Source organism: Rhopalosiphum padi, chromosome 2 (assembly GCF_020882245.1).
Source record: "Rhopalosiphum padi isolate XX-2018 chromosome 2, ASM2088224v1, whole genome shotgun sequence".
NCBI classification, from domain to species: Eukaryota; Metazoa; Arthropoda; class Insecta; order Hemiptera; family Aphididae; genus Rhopalosiphum; species Rhopalosiphum padi.
In genome coordinates this window covers 34,062,328-34,081,494 of record NC_083598.1, presented here as the reverse complement: position 1 = coordinate 34,081,494, position 19,167 = coordinate 34,062,328, and the positions used below count along the sequence as shown (strand labels likewise).

General features: G+C 26.0%; 4 protein-coding genes across 7 annotated transcripts; 2 read left to right on the top strand and 2 right to left on the bottom strand.

The window, feature by feature from the left end:
• Positions 1–1,258: 1,258 nt before the first annotated feature.
• LOC132919430 (ETS-related transcription factor Elf-3-like) lies at positions 1,259–10,275 on the top strand. Its single transcript, XM_060981027.1, has 4 exons — positions 1,259–1,545; positions 5,881–5,968; positions 8,035–8,329; positions 9,214–10,275. Coding segments are annotated over exons 1-4 (798 nt in total). The 5' UTR covers positions 1,259–1,543; the 3' UTR covers positions 9,627–10,275.
• A 122-nt stretch (positions 10,276–10,397) lies between these two features.
• LOC132919431 (charged multivesicular body protein 2a) lies at positions 10,398–14,710 on the bottom strand. Of its 2 annotated transcripts, none has more exons than XM_060981030.1 (5): positions 14,269–14,710; positions 13,956–14,161; positions 11,951–12,126; positions 11,607–11,741; positions 10,398–10,793 (listed from the first exon to the last, which is right to left on the bottom strand). In XM_060981030.1, exons 2-5 carry the CDS (start codon positions 14,127–14,129, stop codon positions 10,574–10,576), a joined length of 705 nt encoding a protein of 234 aa, XP_060837013.1. In that variant the 5' UTR covers positions 14,130–14,161; positions 14,269–14,710; the 3' UTR covers positions 10,398–10,573. The 2 variants fall into 2 exon arrangements, with proteins under 2 accessions (XP_060837013.1, XP_060837011.1); XM_060981028.1 differs by having other exon boundaries at positions 14,317–14,707.
• On the bottom strand, positions 12,159–13,949 carry LOC132919432 (parkin coregulated gene protein-like). The gene has a single exon (XM_060981031.1). The coding sequence runs from the start codon at positions 12,946–12,948 to the stop codon at positions 12,268–12,270; it is 681 nt and encodes a 226-aa protein (XP_060837014.1). The 5' UTR covers positions 12,949–13,949; the 3' UTR covers positions 12,159–12,267.
• A 556-nt stretch (positions 14,711–15,266) lies between the features above and the next one.
• On the top strand, positions 15,267–18,497 carry LOC132919429 (mannose-6-phosphate isomerase). Of its 3 annotated transcripts, none has more exons than XM_060981025.1 (7): positions 15,267–15,501; positions 16,093–16,440; positions 16,497–16,638; positions 16,700–16,870; positions 17,044–17,211; positions 17,939–18,141; positions 18,207–18,497. In XM_060981025.1, the coding sequence occupies exons 2-7, from the start codon at positions 16,111–16,113 to the stop codon at positions 18,408–18,410; spliced, it is 1,218 nt and encodes a 405-aa protein (XP_060837008.1). In that variant the 5' UTR covers positions 15,267–15,501; positions 16,093–16,110; the 3' UTR covers positions 18,411–18,497. The 3 variants fall into 3 exon arrangements, with proteins under 3 accessions (XP_060837008.1, XP_060837009.1, XP_060837007.1); XM_060981026.1 differs by lacking the exon at positions 15,267–15,501 and adding an exon at positions 15,551–15,720; XM_060981024.1 differs by lacking the exon at positions 15,267–15,501 and adding an exon at positions 15,738–16,005.
• The last annotated feature ends 670 nt before the right edge of the window (positions 18,498–19,167 follow it).

Sequence of the window (19,167 nt, the reverse complement as noted above, 5' to 3'; positions counted from 1 at the left end):
AACTATCGATGTAATTTTAAATTTAATATTTATTATATCTAGACCATATTTTCTATAAGTTATAAATATTGATTAGTTAATATAAATTATCAACATTTTAAAATTACTATAGCTGAGTATAGCCTCCCTATTGACATGTCAATATTTTCAGAAATATTATCCACAAAATAACTTACAACGGAAAGGGGGGTTCTCGTTTAAAAAATAAACATTCATATCTTAATTATAAAACATTCTTTAAATAGTAAAAAATCACAAGAACATAAAAATATGGTCTTCAATTATATTTAACATTTTTCCAAATCAGATTTTGAATAACTGCATTATTTAAGAATAAAAAGAGGTGATCATCCTGTACATGTTGCTTGGTATATTAGTATAACTTATTTTAACTCGGGCTACAAAGAAGTTAAATTCGTAGATTTTCCATTAGGTTAGATGAACAAAGAAACGATTCGATCAAGTAAGTAAATATTTTATAAATCAAACTAAAACTTGTTGATATTTTATAAATTAATTTTCACATTGCAGTTAGGTTGACGAAGTGTCATCAATGGATGGCTTCTTCGTTCTTTTTTTTTACATAGCTCATACTCTTATTGTGCCTACTGGTACAGATTGTACTTAAAATATTGCAGTTTACCTATTGTCTATATATTTTAGTAAAATTAGAATGGTCATTATTATCTATACATGTTTATTATTTATGTCATATGGTTTAAAAAAAAACTTTTTTTTATAGCATCAGATTAGTTTTAGATAAAATAATTTTGAATCAATTTACTTATAAGTTATAACTATATTATAATAATATATATATTTTATAATTGTCAGATTTATTAATAGGTAAGAACTGTTTATATCACAGTTGACTAATTATTAATATAGGTCTACATTAATAGACTCTGTAGAAATATTAACTGCAAATTTCATTAATGTGTCTGAATTTTAAATTTTTACCAAGGTTATTATTGTATTAGATTATTAAATTTCAACATTAATATATTTTTAAGCTTAAATTAAAAATTTTTTTTGAAGTTCCAGTTATAATAAACGAAAAATAGTTATAAAAATTAACATCATTGTTGTTGTTATTGAAAATAATTTATAATAAATTTAGCATTTTAAATTTTTCATGTTCATTAGGTCAGGTCACAAATAATATTTTCCCAAGGACGCGAAATAGTAGAGGGGCAATGGTCGTCGCGATATGGACCAGGAACCGGTGAGCTTGATCAGTTAATCTTTTAGCTATATACTATAGTTAAAGTTAGTGATGATAAATAGTATACCATAGAAAGAACTACGTCTGTCTTCTGGAATATATACATGCGTGTTTACATGACTTCGTACAGTTTATAAATTAACTATAAATATTTTATTAATACATTTTGTGTTGTTGGAAATTTGAGATGTTTTAAAATAAGTGCATTATAATAATAAAATATTAAAATACGTAATTCGAACGGGGCTTAATCAATTGCTGTATAATATCAGTTGTACGAATTAATGCTACTTTGACAACAGTGTAACAAAAGTATTCATGTGAGTAAAATTAAATTTAAAATATTATTCCGTATTTTAGACCACTCTCGCGGAATCAACTATATAAAAACATGGAAAAATAATTATATAGGTATTAAATATTTCAATACACCAGCTAATAAGACCAGATTATATAGGTAGAAGCTGAAATATTACCAATACTATTTAGTTTGTTTCTTAATTTGTTTTTTTTTAGAATTTATAAAACTTGTTTGAAATTTACAATGAAATACTTTACAATACTATATATTTTTACTATGTAAATATACACAGAGATTAACTATCAAAGTAATAATATTAATAATTTTATATGTTAAACATAATAATACTCAAATTCTCTATACTCTGTCCGTAACATAAATACTAAGCACACTCATTATCTATATGATACCTCTATTTTTTAAATATTTTATGTTACACAATTCAGTCATAACAAACCTAAATTTTTGAATGTTTTTATTAAAATTTCTTTTAAAAATAAAATGTTGAAAAGTCTGTTAATATTATAATTTATAACTGTTATATCTGAGTATTTAAAAATTAAATGCATGATGTGCACTAACTACTAACACAGAAGTATACGGCAAAATGTTGGTAAACTAATCCGCTCATTAAAATATTAAATGCATAATTATAATTAATTATCTTTACATACTCATTCAAAATTCGATTTCTATAATCAACATTTTCAAAAAAATATTATGCTACTAGGTAAATTCAAAATTGTTGTTTTTAAAATGTCTTTAAATTATGTAAAAAATAATATTTTTAAAAACGTTAAAAACCTTTCTAAGTAATAATTATTTACTATTAAAGTAGTATCCCTGTTTGTAAATTCAAATTTTTGTTTTCTCTTAAATTTCTAAAACTATAATTTTAATCACGAATGTGTCGAATTGTCAATCGTTAATAAAGTTGTTATTTGAAACTTTTTAATTAATTATTTTTCTATTTAAAACTGTCTTTTAATCCAAAATAAATTATAAATATCTTTAGTATATCTATACACAATTATTATCTAATAGGTACAATGAAAACTATTCGTTATTTTTTTAAATCGTAACTACTGAAGTTTAACATTATAACGCGGTAGGTAATAATAATTAATTGAATTATATAGTTTACTTAAAGAAAGTTTGATTAATGATGATAAAATTAAAAGCACTAGGCAATTTCATTAAAATTTGAAATCTATAATCTGTATAATTAGGCATATAGAATTGTAAAATGATTTACGTATTAATAAATACCGTATTATATATTCTATAATTAATTTATCGACAATGCATTATTATTAAAAACCGTTCAAAACCATTTATAAAGAAATATAATTCGGGTATTATAGTAGGAACTCTCAACTTATTACCTACCCTTGCCACTTCTTCCCCAATCACTCAAACATACACATTCAATTCGAGCATTGATAATTGACTCTAATATAAATACTTATACTACAATATACTACAAATATTACAATACAGGAATACGATAAGCATATTTTTGTTGATTTAATGTTAAAGTAACTAAAGAATCTGCATATTATGATGATGGTAGTGATTAAATTATTATATCTTAGATAAACATAAATTAATTTATGAATATATGATATATTAGGGGCGGACTGGCTAGGGAAACAAAGGGGCAATCGCCTCCCGGGCCCTGGATAGTGTCATATTAATAAAGTATTCGTGTATAAAATGTTATATTAAAATAAAATAGTAAAACACCATTCCTTTACTATTAAAATATCTGAATATACAATAATGTTATCAATACTATTAACTAAAATATTTATAAGTTAAAATGTGCTAATATTATTAGGCCCAGTTGATTAACCCATCCTCCAAGAGCGTATTTGAAGGGGGCGAAGTGGGCATTCGCCCCTCATCGCTTGTATTTTTTTTCTATATAATACATTAATTAATAATTTATTTAAACAATTTTCCGTTTGATAAAGATCGTAAATCGTAATGATATCATGCTAAACATAATAAGAATTTTATGCCTATTTAGGTAATCAACTGTAAATTATTTTTAGTTTGTATAGAAGAAAAATTAATTTTGACCCCCCCCCCCCATATGGTCTCAACTCAACTACGTCCTTCCTCCCCCTGGGGCACTCGATACCCAGTCAGCCTCTCTAGGTATTGATGTCATTTAATAAATTGATTTTTTATCAGGCTTGAGATATGGAATAAAAAAGAGATTTTTCAAGTTTTAATTTAATTATATCATGTATTCTAGAACATACCTATATATATTACATAACTAATACTACTGCGACAAATACTAACTTATAACTTCTATGCATTAATTATAGCCTCCTTGCAAAATATTAGTATTAACAATTATTTTAATAATTAGGTACAACAATAAACCTCTAACTCAAAAACTAAATAAAACTATTTTTTTTTATCAACATAATATTATAATAGTTCTGTACAATTAAATATTACCAAGTATAAAGACTTAATTTACAAAAAAAGAAATTAAAAGTTTTAACATTTATTTTTAATAATTTAACCTATATTCACAAATATATATTTATCGTTGATAAAACAATATAGGTATCTGTTATATTGGATCAATATTAGGTATATTGATCTAGTAAATTTCCAATAAAGTTTGTTGACATTTATTTTAATGAGGCCTATTATACAGTAAAATACCTACTATATGAAAACTAAATTTTTAGTAGGTAATATGATTGAGAACACTCAATTTAGAATTTTTTTCGGACGTTACCATATTTAATCATTTTTATCATACAATTGAGCACAATATTTAGTACTACATCGAATAAATATGAAATATCAACTTCAAAATGTATATAAAAAGTTTAATAGAAAAATAACTTAAGTCATTTTTTAGTTTACAATTTTTAAGTCAATAACTCTTAAAGAAGTTAAAGATATGTTTTAGAGTTAATGAGCTATGTTAGAACAAAGTAGAAAAAAGAATCACTAAAAAAATAAAAAAACAAAATAGTTAACATTGAAAATAAATATAATATACCTTTATTATGTATATAATACGAAATTCAGGTAATTTATTAAAATATTTAGAATATATTGGCTAACGCTACCCAGAAATTGACATATAAGTAACTTTTAACAACATATTAATAATTATTAACCCATTATTTATGCAACCATATTTTTTATAAGATTATGATTATTATATGACATTGAAAATTTTTATCACCCATTTTATTTACATATATTAATACTTATTTTAACAATATATAATATATTATTGCTATTATTATTATTTTTTGTTACACTTTATATTTTCAGCTAAATTGTTTGATATAAAATGATAAAATGATATGGAAAGTTATATGTAAATTCGATCTCAATCCTATTAGTTTTTTCGTAATCGGTGACTTCTTTGTGAATATTAAGTGTTCTTACTATCTCATATTCTCATTCCTCAATTAATCGGGAAAAAAGGTTTAATGTTCTCAATTGCTTGATAGCTCTATTTTATTATTTATACGACAATTTTACATTATTATTAAAATTCGTAAATAAATAAATTAAACAAATATCTAGGTATAATATGGTGTCTTTAAAAAAAGGAATTTACAAGCTTATACAATTACATTAATTTAAGAATTTGAGATTATTTAAACATTTTAAACCTCTAATCATATGAAAATATAGGTATAAATTAGAAAATAATTTTAATTGAAAAAGTATTGTGTAATTTCAAATGAAATTTTTTATGGATACCTACTGTTACCTATATTGTCAATTTGAAAGTTAAATGTACTTGAAGGTCCCATATAAGAAGAGTAAGTCAATTAATATTTATATGGATGTGTATTATATTTAGGTACGAAATTTTTTAATAAGACAAAAATAAATGGTCATAATAGTTTTGATGATTATATTTAAATGTAAGATATCAATAATAGGTATCTATACTATATTAAAAGAATGAATAGAATATAAAAATATACGACAGTATTTATATTTTATTATTTTAGAAACCAAGTCCCCAAATATTTAAAAATAAATAGGTTCAAAAGTTGAATTAGAAGGATATTATTTTTATTACAAATACTATGTAGTCATGTAGGAGGTACCTAAGTCCTAATTACTCAATTCAGTTAATCATCAAACATATATTACTATTTCATTATTACTATAGGTATTATTAATTATTATTATAGGTAGGTACCAGAAACCTAGGGTTATGTTAAGTATAGCTATTGTACAATTTCGACGCAATACACATAATTATATTTCAAATTACTATTTATACGTTTGATATTCGTTATAATAACCAAATATTTTATCTAAATCAAATGTTTGTTAAATATGTTTTAAGGATGTGGGCATTGAATAATGTGAACATCGCAAATACGTACGAATCGAATGAATTTTGTGTGCCAGATGAATATACACTATCGTCACAGGTAACGTTGAAATACATATATATTTATATAAACATTATAAACATACATATATATATATTTTTAAAATATTTTATTTAAGTACGAAAACTTAGAAAAACAACGAATAGTGAAGTCATGACCGATATTATTTTTATTATTATTTTTAAAATTAGACTTGCGACAATTATGATCGTCGATTGAAAACGCATACAATAATTATAACTTATAATAATATATAATATAAAGTATTATAATATACTATGTGTCTCGGAAGAAAATGATATGGTTGTAAACCATAAGTTAACAAAACTTTGTAAGAGGAGGGTCTCCTTTTATTTTTTTTTAGTTATTTGCAATTTAACTTTTTTTTTTTTTAATATCGAACCTACTGCACATCAATTGTTAATGTATCTTCAAAAGTTTTTTTTTAAATTTTACCATAATTTTTTATTTTTAAAGCTATTTTATTACTTGTATATGCTATAAACTAACATTAGGATTTTTAAAAGACAATCATATTATAATAGTACAACTTCAAATAGTTACGCATTTACTATTTTTTATTTTTATAAGGTTTTTCTCCCATAATTTCTGAGTAAAACACTGCAAAATGTGATCAGCTTAGGATTCTCAGAATCATTTATCGATCTATATATATCAGAGTTAAATAAGGCAAAATCATTTCATACCATAATTAGTTGTTTAGTTGTCCATATTATGATTATGTATATCAGGGATAAGCAACTGGCGGCCCGCGCAACTTTTTCAAATTATATCATACTATTTTAAAGTTTATCGTCTATAGTATAGACTCTATACTCTGTCTATAGTCTATATCTATTAGGGTGGTCCTTATTTTTGAACTTTCAAATTGTTGATGTAGGACCCCTTCAAATTGTCATTATTATAAGAAAATAATTTTGGTTAATTTTGGTCGTGACTACTCACTCCTTTCCCGTGTCCCTGGGGGGTTGAAAATAGCCAACAAGGGTAGTTTTGTTATTTTTTCGACCTAACTTAATAAATATGATACTAGCGAAAACATGTATAGAACTTAAATTGTAGAACGTAAAAATTTCAATAAAAAATGTAAATACTTATATTATTTATTGTAATTCTATTGTTTTTAATAAAAAATAATAAAGAACATTTTTAATTTTTTTGACCAAATTGATAATTTTTAGTTATTTAAAAAAATGTTTGATTACAAATGAATTATATAAAACTATATTTCCTAACAAAATGTTTATATGTAAAATGTTCATTGGATATAATAAGTTAAAAAATATAAATAATGTATAAAAATTATATAAAAAAAGCATATTATATTATTGCGTTATTGTGAATTAAATTAAGAATAAATTTAAAAAAATGTAAAACGTGTGTATATATAAAAATATTAAACAAATCAAAAATTTAAATTATTAGTAAATTTTTTTGGCACAATTTTTTTTAAACTCAATGCATGTTATTTTGTTTAATGAAAACTCGTCGATTATTTGCGCAATGAGCTCGTTTTTTTTTTCATAAAATTCGTTTACTTATACCAGAGACTTAGAAAAGCTCAAATTAGTATATCGGTATTACCGTTAGCAGTTAGGGAATTTTCTTGTTTGTAAATTTTTTTTTCGATGGGAGCCATTTAGGAATTTACCTGTTCATAAAACCTTTGTCGACGGGAGCCGTTTTGGAATAATGGACGGGAGCCGTTTGGGATGCGTCAAAATTATGAGTGTATAATAATTTTATCTTGACTAGGTACCTACTAATATGGACATGATAAAATATGTTAGTTTTTAATTTTTATTTGGAAAAAACAAGTTTATATTACTACAGGAGATAAGACTCTTTAAGAAATTTCGAAACATAAAAAACTTTTAAAAATTTGAAAATTTTATACATCAGAATTTGATTAAATTCATTATTAAAGAAAAATTGGGGTATGGGTGAGCATGTTTAGTGAATCGCCCCTTATACGTTACACGCGTATCATATATCAATACCAGACTTTTTATAATAAATAATAATATTATGTATTTAATATTTATGTATATTAAATGTGCATCGTACTTATAATATCATCTTAGTGGGACTATGATGGTGGCTACTCAACCAACTACAGTGAAAACGAAATTGATCTCGCCACTGTGTTAATGAACCTGAAGGAAGACTACCCTTCCCCAGACGGAAGTCTGAACGACCACCAAGAACCGGCGTACTACGATCCGACGACGACTGGTGGCGATCAACAGTATCATCACCAGGTGCTACAATGGCAATGTCCACCCGGCGAACAACCACAGCACGTGCTCGTGTATGACTCGCTGGACAGCAATTACACCCGCCCATCCCATGACAACTGTCTTCTACCCACTATATTAGGTACCTTCAGACAAAAGTTTATATATTTTACTCGTTATGAACTTGATGAGAAGATGTCTGGGGGGGGGTCGACTTTGACTTCGAGCATCACACGCCCCTAAAAGTCCTGATTCCAATTAAACTTATTTGGTTTCGAAATGTGTGCGCATGTGTACCTTAGTTTATCGCAAATTTTTAAAATTTTAAAAAATTTGTGTAGGTACCTTATTTATACTTATGACTTTATGAGGTGTCCTGTGGAGATACAATAATAATTGAAGGATTGATGTACAGGTGGTTTCAAAATCCTAGTAGTTTTCAATTTATTTAAATTTGTGTTCAAAATAATACGTCCAAGATATTGGGAGAAATGAATATTTGATGCCTTAATGGTAATTTTAAAATTTAAGTAAATTATATATAAATCTATCAATATCAATATTTATAATTATTTGTAGAAATTATTCAAGTATAATAAGTAAGTATGTACTAGATTCAATATTAGGTTTATTTTATATTTTAGTAAAAACATTTTTAAGGACTATTATCATTTATCTACACTCTATAGCATAAATATTTTAATAATTATTGTGGAATTACTAGTTTAAATATTGAATTAGGTACTTGTACATCGACACTTTCAAACAAATTAAAAGGGGGAGATTCTTATTTAAGAAAACAGAACTTTGTATCACCACAAGATACTCATTAAAAAGATATAAAAATCTTCAAGAATTTAAAATTATGATTTTTTAGTACCTATATTAAAAATTCGAATAAATTAATTATAGCTATTAAGGGAAAATTGGTGGAAGATACATGTACCTTATGAATCACCCTGTATTGTTGCGATAATGCTAATATGTAACAACAATTATATAACGTGAAAATATTTGTGTTCGCAGACCCAGACGACGAATTTTTCAAAGCGAGTAATACGTCGACGGAGAAAAAACGGGCGGGTCGGCCGCGTGGCACGAAGGCGAAACGGTCGAAAGCTGAGCCCAAACTGAGCAGGATATGGGAGTTTATCAGGGACCTGCTGTTGAATTCGCAATATTGTCCGACTTACATATGCTGGGAGAACTATGAAGAGGGCAGATTCAGGTTCGTGCAAAGCGATAAGGTGGCGAAACTGTGGGGCAAGTTCAAGCGCAACGAGAGGATGAACTATGAGAAGTTCAGCAGGGCCATGCGATACTACTACAAAACCGGTGTGTTGTTGCCGGTGCAGGGCAAACGGCTCGTTTACAAGTTCGGGCCAAAGGCTACAGGGTGGCACACGAACAATCCAAATTTCAAAAATTATACATTCTAGACGACGCCGAACCGGTTAATCATCGTAATATCGTATACGTTTATACCTCTTGCTATGTCATTATAATTTTATTATAACGTGATGTTATATAAATAGTTACACACACCATAAGTAATATTGTGTTATATCATAAGACGTCGGGAGTTTGTGTATTATTAGTGGATATAATATGGTACACAATTACGCGTGACGTAAATGCCTAGTGCCTACTGTGTAGGTTAAATATAAACACCATACGTCTTATCAAAAATTTTGTTCGACGCGAAAATCGGAAAATACCTCAAATATTTAAACGAGTATGATTTTTGTATGATGAAATTTGCAAGCATTTATCAGCTTAAATAATACGTTATCTTTTTTTTGTTTATACCTTACCATTATTGTTTTTATGTACTCGTAATATTATATATTTGTCCTATAGTTTACACATAATTATAATTATTCTACTTAAGAATAATATGTTTTTAGAATGCTTAATTTAAATAATTTTAAGAATAAGAATATCAGTGATTTTGTCTTAATAATTTGTGGTTGTAACTTTAATGATGTAAAAATGAACAAAGGCTGATACAATTTAAATTATAACAAATTATAAAATTATTAATTATACATACTATTCACAGTTAAATAATAAAACATTAATAAATTATATTGGAATGATTATTTTCAATCACTTATAATTTGAATATCATGTTCAAAATGCGTGTAGTGTTTCGATCTCATTTATATTAAATATTAATATTTTAAATAAATAATTTAAAATTACCAAAATATACATGTTTTTAAATTTTCTATAATATTTATTAGTTATTATTAATGAAAAAAATATATTCTATATTAAAATAAAATCATGCATATAAAATAAAGATTATTATTTAACAATTTTTACAATCAAATAGGTTGGTATATAACATTATGTATGCATTAGGGTTTGCAAATAATATTGTTCACTTGCGCCTTAAATTATCTAATCTAGCTTGCAAGTCTGCATCAGCATCATTTGGTTGTGCAGCAGCAGCACCACCACCACCTCCGCCATCTTGAGCAACAATTGGTACCTTTCCGGTTGCTGCTATACTTATTGAGCCAGAAGCTGAAGGTAATCCAGACAATTGATCTGTAAGCTGAAGACCTAACTCATCTAATACTTGTGTTACAATTTGATCTCTGAAAAAAATATTTTAAAAATTATGATTATTTTTTTTTAACATTAAAATAATGGTAATAACTCTAATAACATATAGTTAAGGTCTAAAGAACACTACAGTCTGTATATTAATATATTTAATTTGCACTTAATATTCCTTTAAAAATGGCTAAACATGTTGGTATTAAGTTTTATAAAATATGATATGTAACTACACTTTCATGTTTAATAATAATGTTTATTAATTGCTTTATCATAAAATACTGATGTACAATGCTATAATGTGAAATTCACAGTATTTTAAAATTCTATCATTTATGATGCAATTATTGCTAGATTGTGTTTATCAATCAGATGCACATAAATCTATGTACACAATTATTAATGAAATGACTTTCCAACTAAAATAATTAATGTTTAGTTATGATGATTGCTGTTTAAATAATAATTACAAAAAAGTGGGAAATTATGCAAATAACTATAATTTTTCCAATCATTGTAGGTATTAGAACAAATTTCATTGATGATACATAAGTATAACTTATTTCTATTTATATTTCATATTGCATACTATACTTTATACAGTTTAAGAATGGACATTGGACAGTCTGATAAAAATGCATAAAAACTGCACATCTATTCCCATTACTGGCATTGACACAACTGTCTACTCACCAAAATTTGGTCAATAAGATCATAACCAATTTCAGTATTAGGGGATTCGAGCCAACATATGTGTTAATTTGGTAAAAACGAATTCTTAAGCTGAGTAGATACATACATATCTTCAGACTAAGACTACTTATAATTACAAAAAATTATTTTATTCATACGTTTCTTCTTCGTCTCCTTCATCTTCCATGGCATCATCCATAGCATCATTCATAACTTCTTCTTTCATATCCATTACTTCAGACTGCTTTTCAAACTCTTGCAGTATCCTTTGAATTTGTGGTAAATTCAACTGCCTATTAAAATATAAAATAGCTTAAATAATATTGTGGATTATGTATATGTTTAAGATATATTAGTATTAAAAGTATTTATTAGCAAGATTTAATAAATATAAAATTGTTACTAAAAATAACAATTATTTGTCACTGCTATATGCCATGATTTACCCACAAAAAAAAAAACAATAAATAAAAAAGGAAGATAATAAACACAAAAATTTTACCTGTTCATATTTTGCATTGCTTTAGTTACGCCTTTCATTGCTTGACCCATAGCGTTTTGTGATTTAAGCGTTTGTATTTTTAAAGATACTGCTTGTATATTAGCCTTCATCACCATAAATTTCTTCTGGTAACGTCTTGTTCTTACTAAGTCTCTAGCCATGATTTTCACCGATTCCTAAATCCTCAAAATATTCATCTAAACTATTTAACAATCATCTAATATATACTTAGATTTCTAAAATATTCTTTTAAGGAAATAATAAATCAATTTGTGAAATTAAAATATTTAGGGTCTATATTTAAATTATGTAATATATTAGTTTGCCACACTCGACTCATAAGTTGGAATCATGTATTTAATATTAATAAAAGCATGAGCTCCTCCGTGTCTTTCAAGAATTTCTAAAGTATTATTTACCAAATCCCCAACATCTTCTTGTTGATATTGAGCATAATCGATGCCATCGCCTGTATTTTTATTAAGGTTCTTGTATACATTAAGGGGTGGTAATATTTGTCTATAATAGGGCACTAGAGCTTCTCCTACCATATCAGCCGATGTTACTAAGGTTTGAACCATTTTCAATGTTGCTATAACTACATCTGGATGACCAGTGTTAAGTGCTAATTTTATTGGAATAATCAATTGGGGCACAACAGGTAGTATACGATCTGGTGTACCATTTTTTAGCATATCTGTAGCTCCACGCTCAGCTACTGCACGGTACGGGTATGCAACTTCACGTAATCCATCAAAAAAAATTGGTAAATAATGGTGATAATCTATATTTTCAAACGATGTTTTCCACATAACTCGCCCGCTATCGACAGACAACATAAAGTCACCTCTATCATAATAACGGCGAAATGCAGTATTTCCAATTGGTGTTTGACATGAACGTGTCCGAGGAGGACCAGCTACAATTGTGTTTGGTTGTCGTGATTGAGAACTAAAGGGTGGAACAATACGCTTTGTTTTTGATTTTATTGATTTCATTATTAAACACAACTACACAATTATTTCTAAAAAAGATTAATAACAAATACGAATATAACTACTTAAATAATACAACTACTTTCACAAGGTTTAATATATTGACTTTTAGATAATTAAGTAACAATATTATTTATAACTGTGTAAGATATTATCAATATGTTGTGCTATTTTAAATGTTATATTTTTACAAGTACAGAACTATCTTCTTTACTATAAATATATATGATGTGGTTACTAGGATACAGAGGATATAGTTATTGATTAAATAAAAATATATATAAAGTACCTTGGTACTTAAATTTATTATTCCTTTTTACAACTTTGTTTTAATAAATATGTTTATCTGAAAGAATAAGTATACCTACATAAAGTTCATAAGTCAAAGGTTAATACAGATTTAAAAACCAAATTAATCAAATAAAACATTAACATAATTTATAGGAAAGAAGAAACGGTTAATTGTTGTCTCATATTTAAATTTAAAAACATGCTCAAGATTATCAAGTTATCAAATTAGAATATAATATTGTATATTTAAATTCAATGAATAATATAAGTAATTTATTTTTATTTTTATATCTCTTTATTAAACTAATAATACCTATATTTTATATAATGCATAGCAATATTGTTGGTTATGGTTAATAATAGACCTTATAAAGTAAGAAAAGACTTGTGATTTTAGTGTTCTTAATTTATTGAATAAAATTATAATTGGAATTAATTGTGTAGCTGGTAGTTTAATGTATAACAATAATCAGTGTTGTTCTGCCACTTCACGCTCATCATATTGTTATTATTAATAAATAATAACACTTTTTTACTCTTTTGCTTAGATCTATCTTGAAGTTTTATAAAAATTTGTATAACAATTGGATCACCATTGATGCACAGGTAATTAGTATACTAAACTAGTTAACCCGTAATTTGATAGGGATGATTTAAAAATAATTTAACAATTAAGTCTTACGACCAAAAATATATAGAATACATGAAATATAACTCACCATTTGTCCATCTTTTGCCATTTTTTTGATGTCCATGATGATTTTCTTTTCTTGCTGTTCCATTCTCATTTTTTCACGATCTAAATCACGCATTGCTTTATTGAGAGCACGCTGATTCTTTCTTAACATTTCATCAGGCGACATACGACGCCCAAATAACCATTCCAACGGCATACTGCTGTAGGTGTTTATTCCAAATTGGTGTACTATGAGAAGAGTGATTTTTAACAATAATAAGGTCAATTGCTTCAAATGTTGTGACAGTTTAATATATTTAGTTCATTATGAACATATAGATATATAGGTACGTTACCTAAATTAAATAAGGTAAGACATGTAATAATTGAAAATTATGACTCACCAGATCTTCACTCTACTCACGATGACGAGTGTTATAATATATTTTTTAGATAACTAAAACGTCTATAACTACAAAATAAAATTATGAAAACAGTGTTTGGGTATTAATAATCTAAGACCGTCGTATTGTGTATTACTCATGACAAAATACATAGGTATATATTTTGTTATGGTACTGATTCTGTTTAGGTTTTTTATCAGTTAATATTACTCATCGTCGTGAGTGTAAAAACTAAGGTGTATCCATTGATAATAAATAAAAATAAATTTGACTATTAATTATTCCCTCGGGTATTTCGATATCAATATTTTTTCTGTGCAAGGTGAATTCCAAGTATAAAGTATAAAGGACCTAAGATGAATTCAAATCCACTTAGATTCTGTGCCTATTTTTTTATAATAATCTTTAAGAAGATTCTGTTCTTTAGACTTGGTTTGATTCTATGGCACAACCGTGTGAAGGTCTGACAAGATAAGGCTGCAATAATGCTTATTAACGATAGTACTGCACTCTGTTGGTTACAAGTTACAACGTATAGATCGGTGTGATTTTTCGATTTATTTATTTTATGCACGAAGATCCATTAAAATTTTAAGTAAATACTAAATTTATCTACATCGTGGTACGTACAAAAACGTAACTACAAAGTAATAAATGATAATTGATAAGTATAAAATTTAAATGCGCAGTATTTACTATTTAATATTGTATTTTATTCAATTGGAACTTGAATAAATCCCCGAAAATTTTTATTAAATCTTGTACATACATAATGCATACATAATTATCTAATAAGTATTGCTTTTGTTGAATGTTGAGTTATACTGTCAGTGAGTTGGGTACTTGGGTGCTGAATCATAGAATAAATATAGTTACTATCTTTATTCGTAAAGTTGATAGACATCAGACTAGTGTTCAGTTGTTGTTCAATAGATAGCCATTATTTACTAAGATATGAACATATATTGTTAGTGTGTAGTACTGAATAATTGAAGATTCTTAAATCTTTTAATTTAATCTATTTAGTTGCTTGTATTCTGTAAAGATTTCTATTTTTTATAGCAAGGTGTTTTAAATATACATATTAATCAACAACAGTACAGCACAGATAATAAAAATACTTTATAAAAATATTTTTATATATCGGCGGTGGTCAACAATATTCAATACTTAATCACTATTTTGGTAAGCTACCAATGCTATCATACTTTCGACAGAGATGTCTTATCTCTGGCCTCTGTTCGTTGCTTAATACATTTTTTAATTTAAAACGGCGATTATATCTATAGTTGTGTTACATCACTAAACATTTTTTTATCTATAATAGTTTAATCGTGGTTAATGGTTATCACACATTCATATTTGAATATGAATAGGTTATTAAATAGGTAGACAACCCGACAGGTATTGTATTACAATATTGAACAAAAATGCAATATGCATATAACACATTAATCCTGTACACAACGATTGGGTAAAATATATTCTAATTGATGATGTGTTACTCAAATGATATGCCTCTAATCATGACTAATAATTATTTATTTAAGTCATATGCCTATTTCTAAACATCTATGGATTAATTTTAATGCATGAATAAAAAAACCTAATAGGTCATTTAACATTTTTATATGTATCGAATTATTTAACTTTGATTTTTCGACTATCAAATATTTTCTTCAGACCAAGGTAGTTTCATATGTTATTATGCTATTTTTATTATCATTAATTTTATTATAGTTATATCAATTTATAAAAAAATATTTTTATTTTTAGTTCAATAAAGTTACAACCATGCTAGAAGTTTTTGAGTTGCAATGTTTTATTCAAAATTATTTGTGGGGGAAAAAAGGTTCTGCGAGTGAAGTCAGTCGTTTGAGTTTGGCTGGCCAACATATAGATTTTATTGATGAAACACAGTTTTATGCTGAATTGTGGATGGGCGCTCTTCATAAAAGTCCTTCATTAGTAAAAAAGTCTGGACAAAAACTGAGTAACTGGATAAAGAACAACAATGAAGTATTGGGTGAAAAATCTAGATTACAATTTGGTGATCAATTACCATTTTTAATGAAAGTGTTGTCTATAAACTCAGCTCTTTCCATCCAAGTGCATCCATCTAAGGTAAAAATACATTGATAAGTCATGCCAATATTATTATTTTTACTTAATTAATTTAGGATTACGCTGAAGAATTACATAAACAATATCCTGAGCTATATCAAGATTCTAATCATAAACCAGAAATGGCTATTGCACTAAGTAATTTTGAAGGACTTTGTGGTTTCCGTCCATATTCTGAAATTAAATTTTTTTTAGAAGGTATTTTTATAATATTTTTAAAATAAAATTTAACCATAATAATTTATATGATGTCAATTAGAAATACCGGAATTTCAAACAATTGTTGGATATGACCTTATTGATCAATTTAAAAAAGATACTACCAATTCACAATATTTGCTTAAGGATATCTTTTATAAGCTACTGACATCTGAAAAAGAAATTATTAGCCAAAGTCTTAACAGCCATAAGAAAAAGTTGCAAATTCTATGTAAGTGATGTGTATAAATAAAACATCAGGTTTTCAAGAGTATTTAAGAAACTTTTGTAGAATATTTCGATTGGAAAAAGAAATAAACACTATAATTAAAATTATGTATATTGTTTAATATTTAGTATGTCTCACTGTATTTGAATTAATGTGATGATTAATTTATATTACAGGTGATGATAAAAAAAATGTATTCTTAGCAAGACTATTTAATCAACTTGATTGTTGGTTTCCAAATGATGTTGGATGTTTTTGCATATATTTTTTAAATTATATTCAACTCTCACCAGGTCAAGCAATATATTTAGGAGCTAATGAACCTCATGCTTATATTTATGGTGGTCAGATTTCTTTAATATTTAATTTCATTTTAATTAAATGCTTAAAAATGAATAACTGCTTTTATTAACTTTTTATTTATATTATTATGTAATTAGAGATTAAAGGATAATCAACAAGGCTCATAAGTTCATGCATTAAAAAATGCAAAAATTAACATGCATTCATGCTCTAAATATTGGCAAAATATGCACTAAAAAGTTTGGAAATATGCATTTATATTTGCTAACATTTTTAAAATATGCACAATGTAAAAAAATCATAGGCAAATTTTGAAATAATAAGATAAAACATTTTGTTCTAAAAGTATTTTATTCCTTTTAATTTTTGTACACTTTAAAATAGTAAAAATTAATAAAAATAAATCAAAACTAATACTATTTTGTAAATAGGAAAATAAATAAAATAAGAAACAAAAAAGAACTAAAATATTTAAATAAATAAATATAATATTTTATTATGTAATAATATGCACTAATACCCTAAAAAAAATCTACAATATGACAAATATGCCTTTACACCCAAAATATGCAAAAACATGCACTATTTGACTTTATATAATTATTACTATTACTATTGTAATGATATGGAATTGTATCTCAGTTAACATGTTTTCCTGTGTAGCAAAAATTACATGCAAATGCATGAACTTATGAACCCTGATAATCAATAATTAATCTACTATCAATATTATACTCTATTGATCCTATAAAGGATATGTTTGTTTAGACTGTGTTGAATGTATGGCTTGTTCTGATAATGTGGTAAGAGCTGGATTGACACCAAAATATATTGATGTGAAGACGTTATGTAGGTTATTAAATTTTAATGGGGCACCTGCTGAATCAAAGTTGTTTTGTGGAGTTAAAGAAAACTCTTACACAACACTTTTTAGACCTCCTGTTCCGGATTTTGCAGTGGCTTGTATTAAAGTACTTAAATTCATAAAATATTATAAAAAAAATTAATTAATTTATAAATAATTTTTCTTTACAAGGTTCCTGTTGATGAAATTTATGAATTGTTGAAAAGAGATGTTGCTTCTATAATTATTATTATCCATGGTCAAGGCAAAATAAATGCTCCACAAGAGTTGATATTATCACCAGGAAAAGTTTTCATGATACCAGCTAATGTTATAATTCAAATACAAGTAGGATTTGAGCCTTTAGAATTATATCAAGCATTTGTAAATTTATAAATCAAATTTTAAATAGGTAGTAAAATTGTTTGCTCTCTTCAATTTGTCTTAGACATCTTTAATAAAATATACTAAATTATTGTAAAATAGTTATTTATTTATTTTTTTTATACATTACTTTAAACTTTTATAGCTTAACTAATTAGTAATTTCCTGTATATCTGATGAAAATGTTTTAATAAGAAAAATTGATGTATGTGAATATCAAAAAATTATCATGGTAAGAAATTGAAATTAAAGTTGTATTTTCATTTTTTAATTTGCTGCCTACATATACGGCTGTTGGTAAAAAAGTGTACTAAGAAATCTGTTACTAATTTTAATAATTTTCAAAACATGAAGTTTCCTACAAGTAAATTCACTCTAATTTTTAAACTAACACAGCTAAACATGAATTGTTGAACATAAATTTATTATGTTATGTCCTTGTAACATAGAGATAACACATGTAGCATTCTCTAAAATTATTTTGGGAAACTTCAAACTAAGTTTTTCATCTTTAAAATATATTATTTTATTCTTTTTTAAAATAAACAGTATACATACAGTAACTGGTTACGTGTAGCAACACACAACTCACACAACAGTTTATGTAGTGACTTAAGGATGGAGAAAATAATACTTAGAATTTGTATTTTCTTTCTTATAATGGAGAATAGGTAGCCATGTATGAGATAAGAATACAATAATAAAATTGAAATAATCGCAGTAATTACTTTTAGTAGTATTATAACTACATAGTCAAATAGTCCAAAAT